Source organism: Bombyx mori, chromosome 13 (genome assembly GCF_030269925.1).
Source record: "Bombyx mori chromosome 13, ASM3026992v2".
NCBI classification, from domain to species: domain Eukaryota; kingdom Metazoa; phylum Arthropoda; class Insecta; order Lepidoptera; family Bombycidae; genus Bombyx; species Bombyx mori.
Window position 1 is genome coordinate 586902 of NC_085119.1, and position 17818 is coordinate 604719.

The 17818-nt window shown below is 36.0% G+C and overlaps 2 protein-coding genes across 3 annotated transcripts; one reads left to right on the forward strand and one right to left on the reverse strand.

Annotated features, from left to right (window-relative positions):
* Positions 1 to 458: 458 nt before the first annotated feature.
* Positions 459 to 7299, forward strand: LOC101740229 (uncharacterized). Of its 2 annotated transcripts, XM_012690552.4 has the most exons (8): positions 471 to 830; positions 935 to 1088; positions 2652 to 2771; positions 3226 to 3359; positions 4144 to 4277; positions 5170 to 5241; positions 5906 to 6070; positions 7168 to 7299. In XM_012690552.4, exons 3-8 carry the CDS (start codon positions 2706 to 2708, stop codon positions 7278 to 7280), a joined length of 684 nt encoding a protein of 227 aa, XP_012546006.1. In that variant the 5' UTR covers positions 471 to 830; positions 935 to 1088; positions 2652 to 2705; the 3' UTR covers positions 7281 to 7299. The 2 variants fall into 2 exon arrangements, with proteins under 2 accessions (XP_004926385.1, XP_012546006.1); XM_004926328.5 differs by lacking the exon at positions 935 to 1088 and having other exon boundaries at positions 459 to 832.
* On the reverse strand, positions 7293 to 15907 carry LOC101742784 (uncharacterized). The gene is made up of 7 exons (XM_004926345.5): positions 15857 to 15907; positions 15564 to 15598; positions 14862 to 15006; positions 13520 to 13730; positions 13158 to 13254; positions 11789 to 12512; positions 7293 to 11709 (listed from the first exon to the last, which is right to left on the reverse strand). Exons 3-6 carry the CDS (start codon positions 14997 to 14999, stop codon positions 12401 to 12403), a joined length of 558 nt encoding a protein of 185 aa, XP_004926402.1. The 5' UTR covers positions 15000 to 15006; positions 15564 to 15598; positions 15857 to 15907; the 3' UTR covers positions 7293 to 11709; positions 11789 to 12400.
* Between the last annotated feature and the right edge of the window lie 1911 nt (positions 15908 to 17818).

Here is a 17818-nt window from a genome sequence, read left to right on the forward strand (position 1 = left end):
TTTACCCTTCCGAGACCACCCTATATTTTGTGTATTCGAAGACGAGACTAAAACTGTGAACCATGTATGCTCTTTTCTGATAACTGTTCATCAGGTGTACGAAGGCTTCGTCATCTCGCGTGGTGGTGACATCAACTGGCCACCGAGATCGTGTGACTTAACATTGCACGACTAATTTCTGTGGGGTTACGTGAAATCTCAACCATATCGCGCTCTTACCAGTACGAAGGATTAGGTAGCCGTTGCACTGTAAAACTGATATTTAGAACTCATGTCACAAGGTAGGTTTCGAAATTAGAATTGTTGATGTCTATGGGTTCCAGTAAGCGCTTAATACCAGCTGGGCCGTAAGATCATCTACCTATTGCAATAAAAAATTAATATCACAAAACTAAAAGACTAGGCTGTATGATGTGATCCTTTAGTCGTTCCTGTTGGAAAAATGGAACTACTACTGTCATTATGTCAAATAAAATTAGAGGTTATGTTTATGTATGATTTGTTGATAGAATCAGACTTTATCAGACCAGTTAAAAATATGTTTGAGTATTGTTAATCTAAAGGTTGAATGAATTTAATGAATAATATCAGACTGGAACTATGAACTATCATTTAAACTTCTACCAAATACGCATTGTTTTGTAGTGGCCCACTATAATTTACTATAATTATATTCGGAAATAGTAATAAATTGTAATATTATGATGATAAATAATATTTTAACTTTGACTTAATTAAAATGGTTGGTAAGCCATACAAATGTGTGAACTGTGGAGTGGAAGCTTCAGCTTTATACAGAACTTACGGCACCGTTATTAAATTAACGAAATGTGTGAGTTTTGATAAAATTAAATTACTGGTTTTCGACGACACCGCGCGCTCTTTAATATCTCATTTCAATGAAAGACCCTACAAAACCTTTTTATTGCTTCAGATGAGTAGTCGTAGTAGACGGTCACTAGAACTCTTTCAACCAGAACAAATGATTGCATGACAGAGGATGATGATACCTACTATTTTATTAAACGCCACCGTCAACTTATCGTCCAAAAATGGATTGAGGGACTTAACATTATCCAGCCTTACAGGTCCAGTATCAGCTAAACACTAAGTAGCCCATAGACTTTTCAATCCGTGACAAATTAAAAAAAAAATATATACAGTCAAAACCGTTTACTGCGACATCGTTTAATACAACATGCCGGTTATAATAACCAAAAACAAAGGTCCCGGCTGAATGCCATATGACCGCCTTATTAAAAATATTGCTTTCTACGACATTGCTAATAACGACATACCTCATAAATCGACCACATTTAACTAATATTTCGGAGAATTAGATCTGTTAGAACGACCGGCTAAGCTGTATTGTAAACAATTTGAATAGGTATCCACGTTTGTCTTCAATGGCTTTTAAAATCAGGAAAGAAAACAATAGGATTTAGTTTAGTGTAGGGTCTAGGGCATGCGGTAGTCAAAGCCCGCTTCTTCATATCTCTTCAGTTAGTTTGTACACAAGACGCACCAAAACTTTGTGAAGTTATTCGTGAAACTTTCAAAATGTCGCAAAGAAAAATAAAACAAATTAATATTGAAGAAAAATCGCGTATTATATAAATATATTTTTCCAATAATTCCCTATCAATTTGTTTGTACTTGCACGATACACATTAAACATCACCGGTTGTTACGACTATCGGTTTTTACGACTGAATATGAGCAGTCCCTTCGATGTCGTTTTAACAGATTTTGACTGTATATAAATTTTTACTGGTGGTAGGACCTCTTGTGAGTCCGCATGTGTAGGTATTACCGCCCTGCCTATTTCTACCGTGAAGCAGTAATGCGTTTCGGTTTGAAGGGTGGGGCAGCCAGTGTACTATACTGTGACCTTAGAACTCATATCTCAAGGTGGGTGGCACATTTATGTCATAGATGTCTATGGGCTCTGGTAACCGTCCCCCATCTAAGCAATAAAAATAAAAAAGACTAAAAGAGAAATTTGCAAAGACATTATATCACTGAAATAAATATGTAAGTAATCATTAGTATTTTTATTGGTCCTTTACAAGTCATAAACATAATTAAGACCATAGTTACAGCTTAATTCTATATAATTTTTGTTTTGTTTTGTTGTGGTGAGGTTTGGGGGAAGCCTATGTCCAGCCGTGGATGTCTGTGGGCTAAAAGATAGATAGAAGATTTGTTTTATCATATCTGAAAGTTTTGTAAACATTATAATTTTTGTGGTCAAGGGTGATTGAGATTTCAATAGGTGTGCTGTGCTGATTATAGTAATGTTTTTATTATAAGTTATTGTAATCGAATTTTATTGCACACAGAAAGAACTAATAATATCTTGGGGTCTGGTTGGTTGTCTCATCTTTCTTCACAATAAGAGATTTTAATTTTTGATTATAGATATATTTGTAGGGTTGCATTTTTGGGTATTCAGCCATCTAGTTTCTTTATTAGATTGAATTTGAATGGTAATTCTTGATAGAACTCTAGAAAATACTGAAATAGTCGAGAACTGAGTGCTTAATTAATAAAAATGGGAGAGCTTTACCCATTACATTTAAACACATTACAATTTACTATTTAAAAAAAAAAAGTGCTAAATTTTCTATAATCTCTTCTCTGATTTTCAGGAAAACTGCAAAGGCTTTGTTGATAAATATATTGAATATGACCCTGTTATTGTCATGATAGATCTAATATTAATATCCAAAGAAGCACAGAGACATGTTTTATATAATACTGATTTTAAGGTAATATCACAAGTTTTTATTATTTATTTGCATTGGGTGCATCCCTAGCTGGCACTGGCTATCCTCCAAGTTGTAACTAGTTTCCAAAGCCTATCGTCATGCAATATTTCGGGAAGACAGAAGTCGCAATACATCTTTTTTTTTGCTCTAGATTTGATATTAAGGAATGACCGATTGAAATCTTATCTCGAATGGTGCTGATACAGTAACTTACGCTTATTTTTTTAGTGTCTGATAGGGTTCTTACATGCATCAACCCAACTCCTCTGTAAATCAGCCACTTCAAAAAATAATGTCTCTAACCCTAGATATTAAATCCAGTATGTGGTTAGTCCTGTATACTTGAAATAGAATAGAAAGACATAGTTAAATTTGAGTGACTGAAATAGGCTGATGTAGGCTGATGAGTACCAATCAACATTCTTTTAACTTGAAAATTCACTTGATTTTTCAGTCATTCTGGAAGCTCCTTATTACACTAATGATGTTGGAGACATATGGAGTTTGGAAAAGTGACAGTTTATTCAACATAGCCATTAATTCAATGTGCGGAATAGCAGGCAACAATACTATTAATATTACGAATTTGTGAGTATAATTTAATGCAGATGACAAAAAAAATTAAATACCATAAACACACGAAATAGTGGCCCATCTGCCGGTAATAACAGTCTACAGACTGTTATTACTTTATTTAATTAGTTGTGCCAACAAAGTGATCATCGATACAAAAAATCGACGAATTGATAGGAATTACTTATGTGACAAATGCCACCTCAATTATAGGAAAGTGTCAATAATAATAACTCAATAAAATACTCGTAAAACGAAATAAATTAATTCGAAAAAGCGGTGCGACACGAAATCCTTCCTGTCGTGGCCGCCGGTAACTACGGGATCCTGCAGACCGAATGGTAAACACGTCATTTCGGATCTTCCCGGGCCACTAACGGTGCTTTTAGGTACCTCAGGCACTGGCGATAGTTCTCGTCGAACCCGTCGCTTGCGATGAAGGGCTCGGCGGGTAAATTAACCCATAGACACAGTCCACTGAGTTTCTGACCGAATCTTCTCAGTGGGTCGCGTTTCCGATCCGGTGGTAGATTCTGCGAAGCACGGCTCTTGCTAGGACTAGTGTTAGTAACGTCGTCCGGTTAGAGTCCCGTGAGCTCACCTACTCGCTCGGTGAATCTAGTATGACCCCTCGAGGTCACTAGAATAAGTAGAAAAATAGATAAATAATATAAACATAAAATCCAGATAAAAATTATAGACAAAACAAACAGTGGTGGACCTATCTACTAAACAATATGCTTGCAGTACATATATGAGTTCCTGTCGCAGAAACTTAAGTAAAACTCCTTGTTTTCAGACATGTATATATTGCAACACCAGAGTTATCGAAAAACAATTGCATGGCATGGACTCATGATAACAGAGACGATAATAATGATTTATTTATATGGGAGAAGGATTTCTACATTCAGTTCATGTCTACGTTAGCCGGTATGTATAAATAGAGTGTCTATGATAACAGGGGTCCAAAGTATATGTATTGTGATCCTGCACCGTTGGTACCGTCATGCTTTTTAGACAGTAAAGTGGTCACGGCACCTTCCGCAATTATGACCACTTTTATTATTTTACCTTCTGATGTTTATGGACTGTGGTGACCACTCAACAGCATGTGGCCCGTAAGTTCATGTCCCATCTACACTTTAAGTTAATGTAAGACGGAACACTTCGGCAGCGAGCCAATGATGTATTCCGGTTTAATGGGCGGAGTTTTTTACTGGTGGTAGGACCTCTTGTGAGTGCGCGGGTAGGTACCACTACCCTGCCTATTTCTGCCGTGAAGCAGTAATGTGTTTCGGTTTGAAGGGTGGGGCAGCCGTTGTGACTATACTTGAGACCTTAGAACTTATATCTCACGGTGGGTGGCGCATTTACGTTGTAGATGTCTATGGGCTCCAGTAACCACTTAACACCAGGTGGGCTGTGATCTCGTCCACCCATCTAAGCAATAAAAAAAAGTATAGCTAATTTCATACCTATTATAATAGACAGTAATATAAAAAATATAGAAGTATAATAATCAAGCACTTATCGTAATGCGATAATTTTTTATCGCTTACACGGGTGAGTGTTATTGGAGCCTGTAGACATCAACAACAACCTAAATGCCGCCACCCATCTTGAGACATTAGTTCCAAGGATCAGTTCTGTAGTTACAACGGTTGCTCCTGTAACTATAGAACTGATCCTTGCTAAACACGTTTAGTTAGACGTACGAGTTCCTTTGATATTCGTTTCGGCTATTCGGCGATAGATGGCGTTACTCTTACAAGCGTAACTATATTATTAAAAACTTACAAAATACCTACATATTTATTTTCAGGCATATTCGTTTTCGTGGCGACGACACAGCTACTGATGACGTCATTCAAGCTTGTAATGTCGCAAAGCGAAGGTTTGAAATTTTTAATTCTGTAATTAAACAGTCCTAGCTCACAGACCACCGAGTATCTATTAGTTACCGCAGTAGCTGGACTCGCCGACACAGTCCTAGGAAAGCTGTGGTCCTAGGACAGCTATCACGGCTGTACAACGACCCGTAGTAATCGCGGTACTGTAGAAGGAATGTGTCGAATTCGAAGTTAGACTATTCAAAAACCTAAAAAAAGTTATTCATATGAAATGTCCCAGAGTGAACATTTTCTCATGTTTTTTTTTAAATAAGTGATTACTGGTGTCCCAGACGCCTTTCCAGTTTCACCGGGATAGGTTGGCGAACAAAGGCTCAGCTAGGAGGGGTGAGATTTGCTAACAGCAATTTTTGCCGTGAAATAGTAATGCATTTCGATTTGAAGGGTGGGGCAGCCGTTGTACACTATACTTGAGACCTTAGAACTCATATTTCAAGGTGGGTGGCGCATTTACGTTGTAAATGTCTATGGGCTTCAGTAACCACTTAACACTAGGTGGGCTGTGAGTTCGTCCACCAACCTATGCAATAACAAAACAAAAAAAAATAATGGGCCAGCTCAGCATCGAGTTGGCTGCATACCGGTGTATAAGACGGCGGACGACCCCTTTCTGTTCCCAGATTGTAGTTAGTTGATTTGACTTTGCAGTACCAATACTGAGGTGTCTGAAGGCGTTCTCGTTGGCGGACGTGAGCGTATTGTTCACGCTGCCGATGCTGGTGTGGGGCACGGACACGTCGCTGGAGACCAGGCTGGTGCACTACGGACTCGTCCTCTCTTACAGTTTCGTGGTTTTCACTAACGTCTTCACAGGCAAGCCGTTTTTATTAAATCCCTAAACATTAAGTGTTCCTTACATATTGTTACGGGCCGGGGTTCGGGATAATTAAATGTTCCACCAAAGTACAACTTAAAACTTTATTTATCACTTAGAACACTCACAGAACACTTCAAAATTCTTAATTCACTTCGTTCGTTCGCTGTTTCGATTCGAGTAGATCCGATTTCTAACTGACTGTGCCTGTGCCATCTCTGCAACGCTTTTATAGTCAATAGGTATGACTACCCTAGAATCTTCGAGAACATTCCTCACAAGTCGAGTATCTTCGATGTGTGTTTCCGCTATCTAACAATAGATGGCGTTGTACTGCTCGAGCGTTCTAGCTATTACTAGACCCTTCGATGTGTATGATTAAATAGGTCTATTCGACAACGAAAATATGTGTTAACGGCCTCAAATATAACGAAGAGAGAAAGTGACTTCTGTTTCTTCTTTTAATAACAACACTGCCGATATCAGGCAGCTAGAAGATGTTTAAAGTTTTATGTCAATTGCGGAAATAAGCCCATGCACACACAATTTTGCTGCTGGGAAACGTTGTGGGGAAGTTCATATGAATGGAAAATAATGCTCGTCGAATCAGCAAACAAAGTATAAAATGGGTTCATTTCGGTGCAAAATTTGGAAAAATGTGATCTAATGAGCCGATCACTTGACCACACAAACTGGAGAGGAATTGCATTGAGGTTAAAAAATGACAAGCGAACAAAAATGACCTAATTATGTGTCTCAACAGCACACCAGTATGCTTAGTGTGAGTTTTTTAAAGTTCTCGATAGCGTAACGCAAATTCATATGGAGTTGGAACGTTTGCCGCTAGGGGCGCTGTTCTAACTGCAAACATAATATTTGAATTAACTTTTACGCTATCGAGAACGTTAAAAACTCGCACTAAGCACACAGCAGCTTCTTCCTTTAATCGCTTTTTTCGAGACCCACGAGAGGATGTAATATGGTAGTGCTACTCTAGGATGTTTTACAGAAAGTATACTTAACTTACACTTTGAAAACCAAACTGCCCGAATGTTGAGGAAAACAGTCGATACTAACTCATATTTTTCTGTTGCAGTTTTATACGAATGCCCCATGTTTGTCGCCGCACTAACTGTAGTGGCGGGCTACATGGCTAAATACACTACAAGCTATCACGCAACGCCCTTACTAAGGATTTATATAACATAAAATAAACAATAATACAGTATCACAGAGTATCTTTATTTCAAAAATATAGTAACATTTATTTCTCTTGTAAATGTCTGATAGATTTTAAAACAAACAGATAACCTACACTTTCGTCAGTTTGCAAACGAAATCGGTTACGTTACGTCAGTGTTTTGACATCTTTCAATAAGATTCTTACACCTAATTTAAAATATCAGAATTATAAATAAAAAAGAAACTCGAAACATTAATATGCCAGTTTGACAAGTAGGTAAATAAATTATGAGATATCGATTTTATATAGGCAATTATTTTCTCTGTAATTGATCACCTTAACAACAGCTCTATGTTTTATTAAAACTCAGACGGAGAAACACTGACGTAAAGGAACTTTTAAACTATTATTACATTAATTTACTTTATCGGCTACAAGAGTAAAGTTCATTTTCGCCAAAAAGATAGTGAACACCGACGAATACCCATCCTTAGACTTCAGAAAATATTAATATGGTGGTGCAAGGTTCATCTGCAGTGGTTAGTCCTGAGATACACGCGAAAGATCACAAATGGTCTAGTAACTACAACAATATTTATGATAAAATCATTCATAAAATACACAAAACTTAATAACATGAATATACGAAAAGCTATATGTATGTAACTATGGAGATATTTGTAGATTGATGTATTCCACAATATCATTTCACATCATTTTATTTAATCTAACAAGGTATGCTAATTCTTAATTTAGAGAGAAATCTTCGGTTTTTCATTGTTGTGAAAGTCCTGTAATCTAGGGCCCGGTAGGCGAAATGAAACAGCGGTCCTCGTCAATTAATCTATGAATCACATTTCCGGCACAATAACTATCACTGAACTGACAATGTTTAACTATAAAATAGGGGAACTTTCATCCACCCCACATTTAAAAGTTATCGACTAAGGTAGGTATGAGTAATAAGGTAAACCAGGATAATATCGTTTCTACAAATTTCGCCCGTAACATTTAAAGCGATATCCAAGTTTACATCTTTAAATTATCCATCAGTCTTTGGCAACATTGAGCGTGAAGCTTAAAAAACAATCTAATAAATTGGTTAATAATAATTAATTAAATTAAAGTGTGGTGGAGGTGGCGGCACAATTAAAATCTGGCTCTACGAAAATTCTGCATTGTTTGTTGACAAAGATCCAGTGCCGTAGCGAGGGGGGGGGGGGGGAGGCAAGAAGGGCGCTCCTCACAAAGCTGCGCTAAACGGTCCACAAAACAAAAGTTGTTGGATAATTTTTATTTTGATTATAATTGATTTCTGCAAAATATATTTTAAATTTAGCGCCACTGTTACATTCTAAATATTAATTCGTAAATAAAAAGGAAAAAAAGGAACACCAATAGTCTAAATCACTAAAAGGTATTGTGCCCCGGACGCGACTTAGATCGTTACGCCACTGTAGAGCCCATTCCCAATAGTGGTTCTGCTACTGCAGGTATATTGGCCTCGACTAATAAACCTGGACAGGATTGGAACTGCAAACGAAACGACTTGCGAAATCATTCGAAGGAGACAGAACTGGTGGAATAAAGAGCTGACTCAATGAGCATAGTGTTCCGCTATATGTTGTGTCTTAAGAGTGTAGTTAAAACACTTATTGTAAAATAAATTAATTTACAATGTAATTGTGGTGTAAAGGCAAAATGAAATGTCAAATATATAATTTATGTTTAACTTTAACATCTATAATAGACAATATACATATAAAGACACATATTATGTAACTAAAAGCTAGCAAATTTTCTTAAGTTTATATTGACTGCGTCACTAAACAAGCTGAGAGAACCATATCACTAACATGCCATTGTTTTCGAATCAATTATTACAACCTTTAAACTTAAAATTTAATACATTCTGCATTCAAGTCACAGCAAGTTGTTTTTGAAAAATATCCGAAAAAAAAATTTTTACTTACTTTATTTTAGCAGAAATTGAAATTACATATTTGAAATTGCCAATAGCAGAGAAAACGTTATTAAAATCTTTAGTATTTAACACCACTGCATCCAGTCATTTCTTAAAATATAATACACTACACAATTTTTTTGATTTTGCTGATTGTATACTATTGTACCGTAATACTTGATTCTGCTAACTAAAAATCTTATTACTTATCTTTTCTTACTAAAGCACAATATTTTACATTAATAGATGATGTTTCTTAAATATTATGACTGTGTTAAATATTTGAAGCGTCTAAGAATTTAATTAGATAAGCAAAAACTCTTACTGTTGTAAAACAAGTCTTTTTAATGTTATATGTCTTCCCATATTTTGTGGTTCATGATTTATTTATATCTAAAGACTAACTTACATATCAATTTAAAGTAACAAAGATGTACATTCATTAAATATAAATCTGTGGAATAACATTAGCTGTGTGCTTTAACTTAAACTAAATATGAATTTCGTTATATTATAAAGATTTATTATTACTAAAATAACAACTAAGTGTGGATATTAACATCTCATTGAAGTTACTCGACAATCAATATTATCAAGCTATTAACAACGTTTAAAGGTTATTAATAGACTGCATTACCCGTGTAATATATACTCAGCCTCGAACTTGGAACTCTAATCAGGCTTACAAAATTTCCGTACACCAAGAATGTTGAAATTACATTACTTCACCAGAAGACTAATCAGATCCTTATTTCTTTAAAAGTTATATTCTTTGAACCCTTGTTTGTTAATGTCATACATATTTAATGTTTTTTATGGATGTAGAGTTTTTTCAAATGTTTGCTCCGAAGGTGATCACTATGACTCATAGATTTAGCCAATAGTAAAGGCTTACCTTTGCTTACTCAAATTTCAATATATAGCAAGTACTTAACAAGACATCTTCCAGATAGTAATTTAAAATTTAATAATGATGAATATTACTTGTATCAATTATTGTCGTGCAGGAAAGTTTCTTGTTAACATATTTACATATTAGTCTTATTTGCCTTTGATAAATAATTGTATTAATTTTTTCTGTCAAACAATAATATTGTGCAACTATACAAGTTGCATGTTTGTATTTATAACAACATATTGTGTATCTAAGAATAAAGGAAAATATTGCTAAGGTGATCAATGATTTACTTGTTGCATGCTGGCTTGCTTCTTGGCTGCACAGTATAGACATTAACATGATTGTCACTACCCATTTTAAAACCATGGTTACCGAGGCCACAGGGCCCAATAACCACTTTAAACCAAGTGAGCTGTGAGCTATCCATGTCATAATAATTATTTATAATGTAATGAGAACTGAATCCAAATAAGCCATTATTAACACTTATGTTGTCCCACCTATTTGGCTTTGTTTAATAACACTATCTCTTCAAATTAGAGCAACATTTAAAAACAAGATATTTAAGATTCTCTGCCTTTATTATTTAAAATAAAATCAACTATGCAGTTTTATTTTTTATATACTTGCCCATTTAATATCCATAATATAGTCATAAAGGAAGCAGACACTAATATCCTTTTTTACACTGTAAATATGGACCACCTAATGGTGAGTGGTCACCAACACTCATGGATATCACAAATTTTAATGTGTTTGTTACTGTTTTAGTTTAGCAATTGCTTAGCTAACATTAATAGTTGGACTATTAGTTGGTTAAAATGTGATTTGAAATTAAAAGAAAGTAACACAGAGAAATATAATACTTCTTGAGTGTTTATATTTTAAAACCTATTAGCAGTCTATAAAAATATTTATATTGCTATGGTCATTTGATTTACAGATTATAATATTATATTGTATACCAGAATGCACAGCCTTGCTTGGTCTTTAACAACCATTTTTTTAAGTTATTGTAACCTAATATGATTGCTTGTATTACTTAATGCATTATTTTCACTAAGCAACAAATCTAGATAATTTGCTATATTCAAAGGTAACCTTCAGTAGAGAGGAGGAATCACAGGAAGGAATATTGTAGTAAGAATTATTTTAAGACTACATTTAGTTAGATTGTTTAAGCTGCAGCATCACACTTCCACACTTAGTTCTATTTTATTATAATAATAACCAAAGATTAAATAGCTATCAAGATATTACGGGCTTAATGGAGGATCGTCATTACCTATCATGACGTCCTCGTACATAACATCATTTGTTCTTCGTTGATTAATCTTCTGCCTCATATATTCAATTAAATTATACTTCCTTACAACTAATACCAGACCACATACTATTAATGCTATAGTAAATATGGATACTATAGCAGCCGTGGCACCGTGAGGACCGCCTGTATCATCACTAGGCTCTTCACAGTCGTCACCAACTCGAATAAAACCTTTTTCGCAGACACACTGCAATGTCTTCTGGACGCAAACCTCATTTTTCCCCTTACAAGGCTCCATTGCGGTCACATTACAAGGCAGGATGTGGTCTGTTAAATAGAGTACTGTTCGTAATACGGGATGTATTTCGTTCTTTCAATTAAATAATTGTCGGTTAAAGTCACTTACCCGATGTAACGTATTGCAGGAAATTTAAGGTAAATGCAGCAATAATATCGATAGTATTTGGCCCCATTATGACTTTAAATAATCACATTACACTAAACGAGCAATACGTAAATTTTTGTTAGTGTTTATAAAATAAAGCCAGTTATTCCTTTCTTTCAGTTCCAACACAAAACAACGAATGTCTCTTTGTCAGAATTGTCAGAAATGTTGTGCTGTCATTCTACGTATAACATCAAAAGCGTTTCGTTTCTGCTTTGTAATGTTTGACACCTTAATAACAAAAATTTGCTATTTTAAAGTACAGTACACCGTTTTTTTTAAATTATATTTCCAATAATGTAATGAAAAAACAATTTCACTATTACACTATTTTGTTATAGTATTATGCAGGTACAAATTAAATTAAACTTGAATTTTAAAAATAGTTAAATAGGTACATTTTTACATTAATAATGACATACAGAAACTCTCATTCATTTCTTTATTTTTAACAAAAATCAATTCCTTTCCATCACGTTGCAAAAGATGGCGATTGAAAAGCATGTTTCATACAAAACAGAATTATTACATATTCAGTACTTAAGCGCTATCAGTCTGAAGTATCTCTATAATCTAAAAATTATATTCCTCTCCGCTTCCGTACGTATATTTTTCAGGAAGTATGTAGTCATTGGGATCATGACCGAAAGATTCTGTGCCGCCGTTGCCATCGCTAGCGCCCTCTCTTAAACAAAAATGTATTCTCAATTTACACTTTTTTGCATTACAAGAACTGAAAGTCTACGTTATAACTATTCGGAATGTGACAGTAAGTACTACATAGGTTAATTTAATCAAAACAAACAGAATCAAATTTGTCACTTATGTATGTTTATTTGTTTCTATCTTTAAAATACCGATTGAGAGAACCTATCTGACAAATTATATGTTTTTTTCATTTATTGCATGGATGGGTGGACGAGCTCACAGCCCATCTGGTGTTAAGTGGTTACTGGAGCCCATAGACATCTACAACGTAAATGCGCAACCCACCTTGAGATATAAGTTCTCAGGACTCAGTACAGTTACAACGGCTGCCCCATCCTTCAAACTGAAACGCATTACTGCTTCACGGCAGAAATAGGCAGGGCAGTGGTACCTATCGGCGCGGACTCACTAGAGGTCTTACCACCAGTAATTACGCAAATTATAATGTTGTGAGTTTGATTTTTATTACACGATGTTATTCCTTCACCGTGGAAGTCAATCGTACGTATTTCATTAGGATAAAGTTTTCATGAATAGCGTAAATGAATTAATTAAATCGACTGTCACCCATGTTCAGTTGCAGAGGTGGATCACTATCATACGCGCACTGTGTGAAACTTACTTTAGCTCTTCATGATGTCTCCCGTTGTTTGTTTCGGCTGGTTTCTTCTCCTCGTCGTGACCGACGTCTTCAGCTTCAGGTTCCCGATATTTCTGAGCTGAACAAAAACAAATCGTTCAGTTGAATTTATTTTATTAAGAACATAATATAATACAATATTTATGTATATTATATTCAGGTACTGTGCATATGTAACGTTATGTATTCTGTTCGTGTGATAGTAAAACAACAAAATGATAAGTAAACACGTTTTTGAAATTTGATGTTTCCCATTATCTCAATAATTTATTTTCCAAACCACTTGAAAAGCCTTTTAAGAAATTTTCTAGGTCTCTTTATGAATTTCGCTGATCTTTCTTCACCTTTTGTCTCATGGTTGTGGCTGTGAGCCCCCGCTTGACCCTCGTCGTCGTGACCGAATGAGTCCTGCTTCTCGAATTCGTAGTTATCGCCTGCCTTCTTGTGGTATGAGTTGAAATGCTGGTAGCCTTTCTTACCACCACCAGACTTCTTTCTCGAATACCCTATTTCACCATCACCTTCATTCTCATATGATCTGTGAAAGTTTTCTGGCTAGAAAATAAAGAACATTATGGATGATGATATTTGCGTTCATACAAAAATTAAACAATGTTCTCATTCAAAACGTCATTACTGCAGTGTTGTGGCCGATTGTACCGAAGCCCGCACGAGACCACCATTTATTATTAGTCCATTACTGCGGTAAAGCTTATAGCTATTCATGGATAGCCTATTCCAGCTACGCGTGGAAGTGTAGGTAAGCTTACGAGCTCAACTTAAGAGAAATTGCCAACACTAGCTCTAGTAAGGACACACAGAATCTACCACCGGATCGGAATCATAATAAGAAGATCCGGTGAGAAGCTCTTTTTTTTTATTGCCCTAGTAGGTATACGAGCAAACGGCCCACCTAATGAGTGGTTACCATCGCCGATGGACTTCTGCAATGCCAGGAGCAGAGCCAAGCCGTTAAGTACTCTCCACAAGCCTATTTTGAAGAAGGACATGTCATAGCGCTCGGGAAACACCTCCCAAACTCAGTAAACTGTGTCTATGAGCATCTCGACTCGCGCGCATTACGCGCGAATCACGCGCGAGTCGAGTCTGGCGTAGTGCACGCGATTTACGCGCGTATTTTGAATTCGCGCGTTGCTTATGGACGCGATCCGCGATGTATTGGTACCTAGTATCTTACTGACGCGCGAATGTTTTCGTTCGAAACATTTCGCGGCGAATTCACCCTTTCTGGACCAGGTCTTAAATACGACGAAGCAGAAAGTGTCAATTCCAATATGAGCGGTAGAACAGATAATTTCTTTTCTTATGAACATACGAGTTTACGGTCCACCTAATGACGAGTGATCAGTGTCGCTCATGTAGGTACATCAACAATAACAGCGGCACAGACAAGCCCCTGCCTATCGATGCCTTTTACAATTCAATTGAATCTTTATCCTAATTTCTCTAAGTTGGTAGTGGAATTTATGCTACGACCTCTTTGGGCTCTGCCAACGCTATAACAATAAAAAATCGTATAAGTCATATCACGAAAATACTAAACAACTTTTGACTTTAATAACGAAATTGGGACATTGTCTTCGTGGATTCTGGTGACGCATAACTTCACCTGTTTGTTCGAAACTTTTGAATTTCTTTACTCATATATTATTATGCTTAGCTTACCGGGGCGGCCCTAGCTTCTCGTATGTACGATCCTATTGACATAGTGTCATCAGCCATCTCCAGGTCTTGCAGTATTGTTGGCAGCGCCGCAGTCAACTGCAGGATGCCCAACGTAACGGACATCAATTTTAAAGCCATGTTTGTACTGAAACATATTTTTTATTTTTTAAATATTAATTAAATATTGTTATGTTAATGTGATTTTGTTTTAAATCAATATTAACTACATTACGCAATGCTTCGTAATATAATATTATTATTGTTTTATTGTTCATGTTAATGTTATTGTGGGTGATGCTTGCATTGAGATATACCTAATAGGTATATTGGTATAGGTATATATATAGGTATATTAGTTGATAAATTCAAACTATAATCAATAAAAAAATGTTGTAAAGCACATCAATTGAAAGCGGCTGGACTAATTTGGCTAAACATTCGCAATGATGTCTTAAATAGGTACCAATTTAGATTTGCAAATATTGTCCGGAAAAAAGAAAATTCACAAATCGTTCACATACCTACAAATATATTGAAATTTTGACCGGACAAGATTTGTTGCGTGAGTTAATTCTTTAATAAAACTAGGCTACACTATTATAGTCAAAATTGTGTTCCAAGTTATTGAAATATTTTTATTCAAAACTTATGAAATTCAAATTCTAACTTTAATTCAAAATTCGACTTATATAATAAATTTACCTGATCCTTTTCCAAATTCCGTTCCAATTTCCAATCTAAAAAAAAAATATCCATTAACACACTTCCTAACTTTTTTGCATGGCTGACGTACAAACCGTGCAGGCCAAGAAATGGGAAAAAAACCTAAAACAAAATTCGTGTCAGTCAAAAAAAAAAACTTGAAAAAGAAATTTCATAGATGAATTAAATTTTACGAAAGATTAAAATATAAATACAAGCACTAATCATTTTCAATCTAGAAAAAAATTAATTAAAATAATACGGTTGTTATTTTAAATTGAAACATTCCTTACCTTGCGACAATCAACAAAAAGTGCAGTCAACTTAGCGGCAATCGTTCGACTCGAGACAAAAATTAATGTTTTCTGTTTTATATAACTCGGAATCGCAACTGTACTGGTCTTTCACAACGTACCCTAGTATACGAACGTCGATTCTACATTTGTTTAAATTAAACCTTTTACACAACTTTGTTTGTGAAGGCGTCAATCCGTGACCGTTTCTGCAAGACTGGCGTTTTTGTCAGAGACTCTTTGAGTGGACTGATTGAATTTAGAACTATGAATTTAAGGGCTATTTCATATAAAAATTAAATACCGATTTGTAATAATAAAAAAATTAGGGTGCGTTTCTTTCGTTGTAAGAGATATTCAGGAATGCGGAACATTCCGTAGTGATAAATAGGTATATAGTACTAGCTGACGCGGCAGACTTCGTAGTGCCTCAATCGATAAATAAAAGACCTAAACTTTTGGGGGACACATTAAAGGAAAAACAAAATTGTCATTTTTATTTAATTCCGAACATTTTCATACTTACCTTTTAAACCCTCTCTGGACTTCCACAAATAATTCAAGACCAAAATTAGCCAAATCGGTCCAGCCGTTCTCGAGTTTTAGCGAGACTAACGAACAGCAATCCATTTTTATATATATAGATAGACTAGAGTAAGACTAGAAACTTACAAGATTAGTAATTTATGTTCTGGTGCCACACCGATGGATGTTTGTGTTTGAGACTTAGTCATTTTTTGTAGGTACTATGCATACAGAGCATAATGTTTGTGTGTTTGACTTGACTAAAAATCCCTCTGTCTGAATAACTCCACACACTCCAAGCCTTGGATAACACAGGATTCAGCTGAGGCAAGCGGCAGCAAGTTGACACGTTTATTGCATGACGCAAGACTCCTTGCCATCCTACACGCAGGGGAAGCCGACCCGGCAATTGTCGTTGCGACGACTGACGATGGATTTGGTTTGGATAGATAATGTTACGACTGCTCTGGGGTAGACCGGTGATATAAAATAAAAGAGTGAAACAAGTAAGTATCGCGGGTGGCGTTTCTGCACGAAGTGTCGAAGCAGGTGTAAATCCGCTACCCCGCGCCACTGTCCTCCTCCCGGCGCCCGCGCCGTTGGGTTCGTTGATGTCCGTGCATCGACAGATAACATAAAATTGAATTGTTTTAATTGACAATAAAAAACGTGAGGTCGTTTAAGGTTCACGACACGCGGACACTAAAGAGTATATATTCTATAGGTGTTAATTAAAGTCGTCGTAGCCTAAAGGATAAGACGCCCGGTGAATTCGTGTCGAACGATGCAACGGTGTTCAAATCCCGCAGGCGGGTACCAATTTTTCTGATGAAATACATACTTAAAAACTGTTCACGATTGACTTCCGCGATGAGGGAATAACATCGTGTAATAAAAACTAAACCCGTAAAAAATATAATTGGCCTAATGGTGGTAGGATGTCTTGTGAGTTCGCACGGGCAGGTAGGTAATACCCTGCCTATTTCTGCCGTGAAGCAGTAATGTGTTTCGGTTTGAAGGGTGGGGCAGCCGTTGTACTGTCAAAACTGAGACCTTACTACTCATGTCTCGAGGTGGGTGGCGGCATTTAGGTACTTTGTAGATGTTTATCTGCTCCGGTTACCACTTAACACCAGGTGGGCCGTGAGTATCCAAGATATAAAAAATATATATTGTGCAATGCAAACCAATTAATGATAAGGCACAGATTCAATAGTCGCACCAAACCGGGGTCTTTGTGCCCGTTCATTTAAGAGTCCAAGTGAGTTCTTGGCTCTTAATTTGACTTCAATTATGTACACTCAACATCGCAGGTTCACAAATAACGCAACAAAAGGTTACATTTTTTTATATTTTTAAAAAAGGTTATAAAGCGACATGGGCTCAGTGTCCAGAATTGTACTTACTCATTTAAATACGACAGGAATAGGTAAGACC

Excerpts from the sequence above, each read along its gene's own strand:
- LOC101742784 (XM_004926345.5), bottom strand. The coding sequence starts at position 14,999 with ATGGCTTTAAAATTGATGTCCGTTACGTTGGGCATCCTGCAGTTGACT. Across the intron at positions 13,255-13,519 it reads CCACAACCATGAGACAAAAG|CTCAGAAATATCGGGAACCT; the intron begins GTGAAGAAAGAT and ends GTTTTTGTTCAG. Across the intron at positions 12,513-13,157 it reads AGACATCATGAAGAGCTAAA|AGAGGGCGCTAGCGATGGCA; the intron begins GTAAGTTTCACA and ends TTTTTGTTTAAG.
- LOC101740229 (XM_004926328.5), top strand. The coding sequence starts at position 740 with ATGGTTGGTAAGCCATACAAATGTGTGAACTGTGGAGTGGAAGCTTCA. Across the intron at positions 833-2,651 it reads TTATTAAATTAACGAAATGT|GAAAACTGCAAAGGCTTTGT; the intron begins GTGAGTTTTGAT and ends TCTGATTTTCAG. Across the intron at positions 3,360-4,143 it reads ACTATTAATATTACGAATTT|ACATGTATATATTGCAACAC; the intron begins GTGAGTATAATT and ends CCTTGTTTTCAG.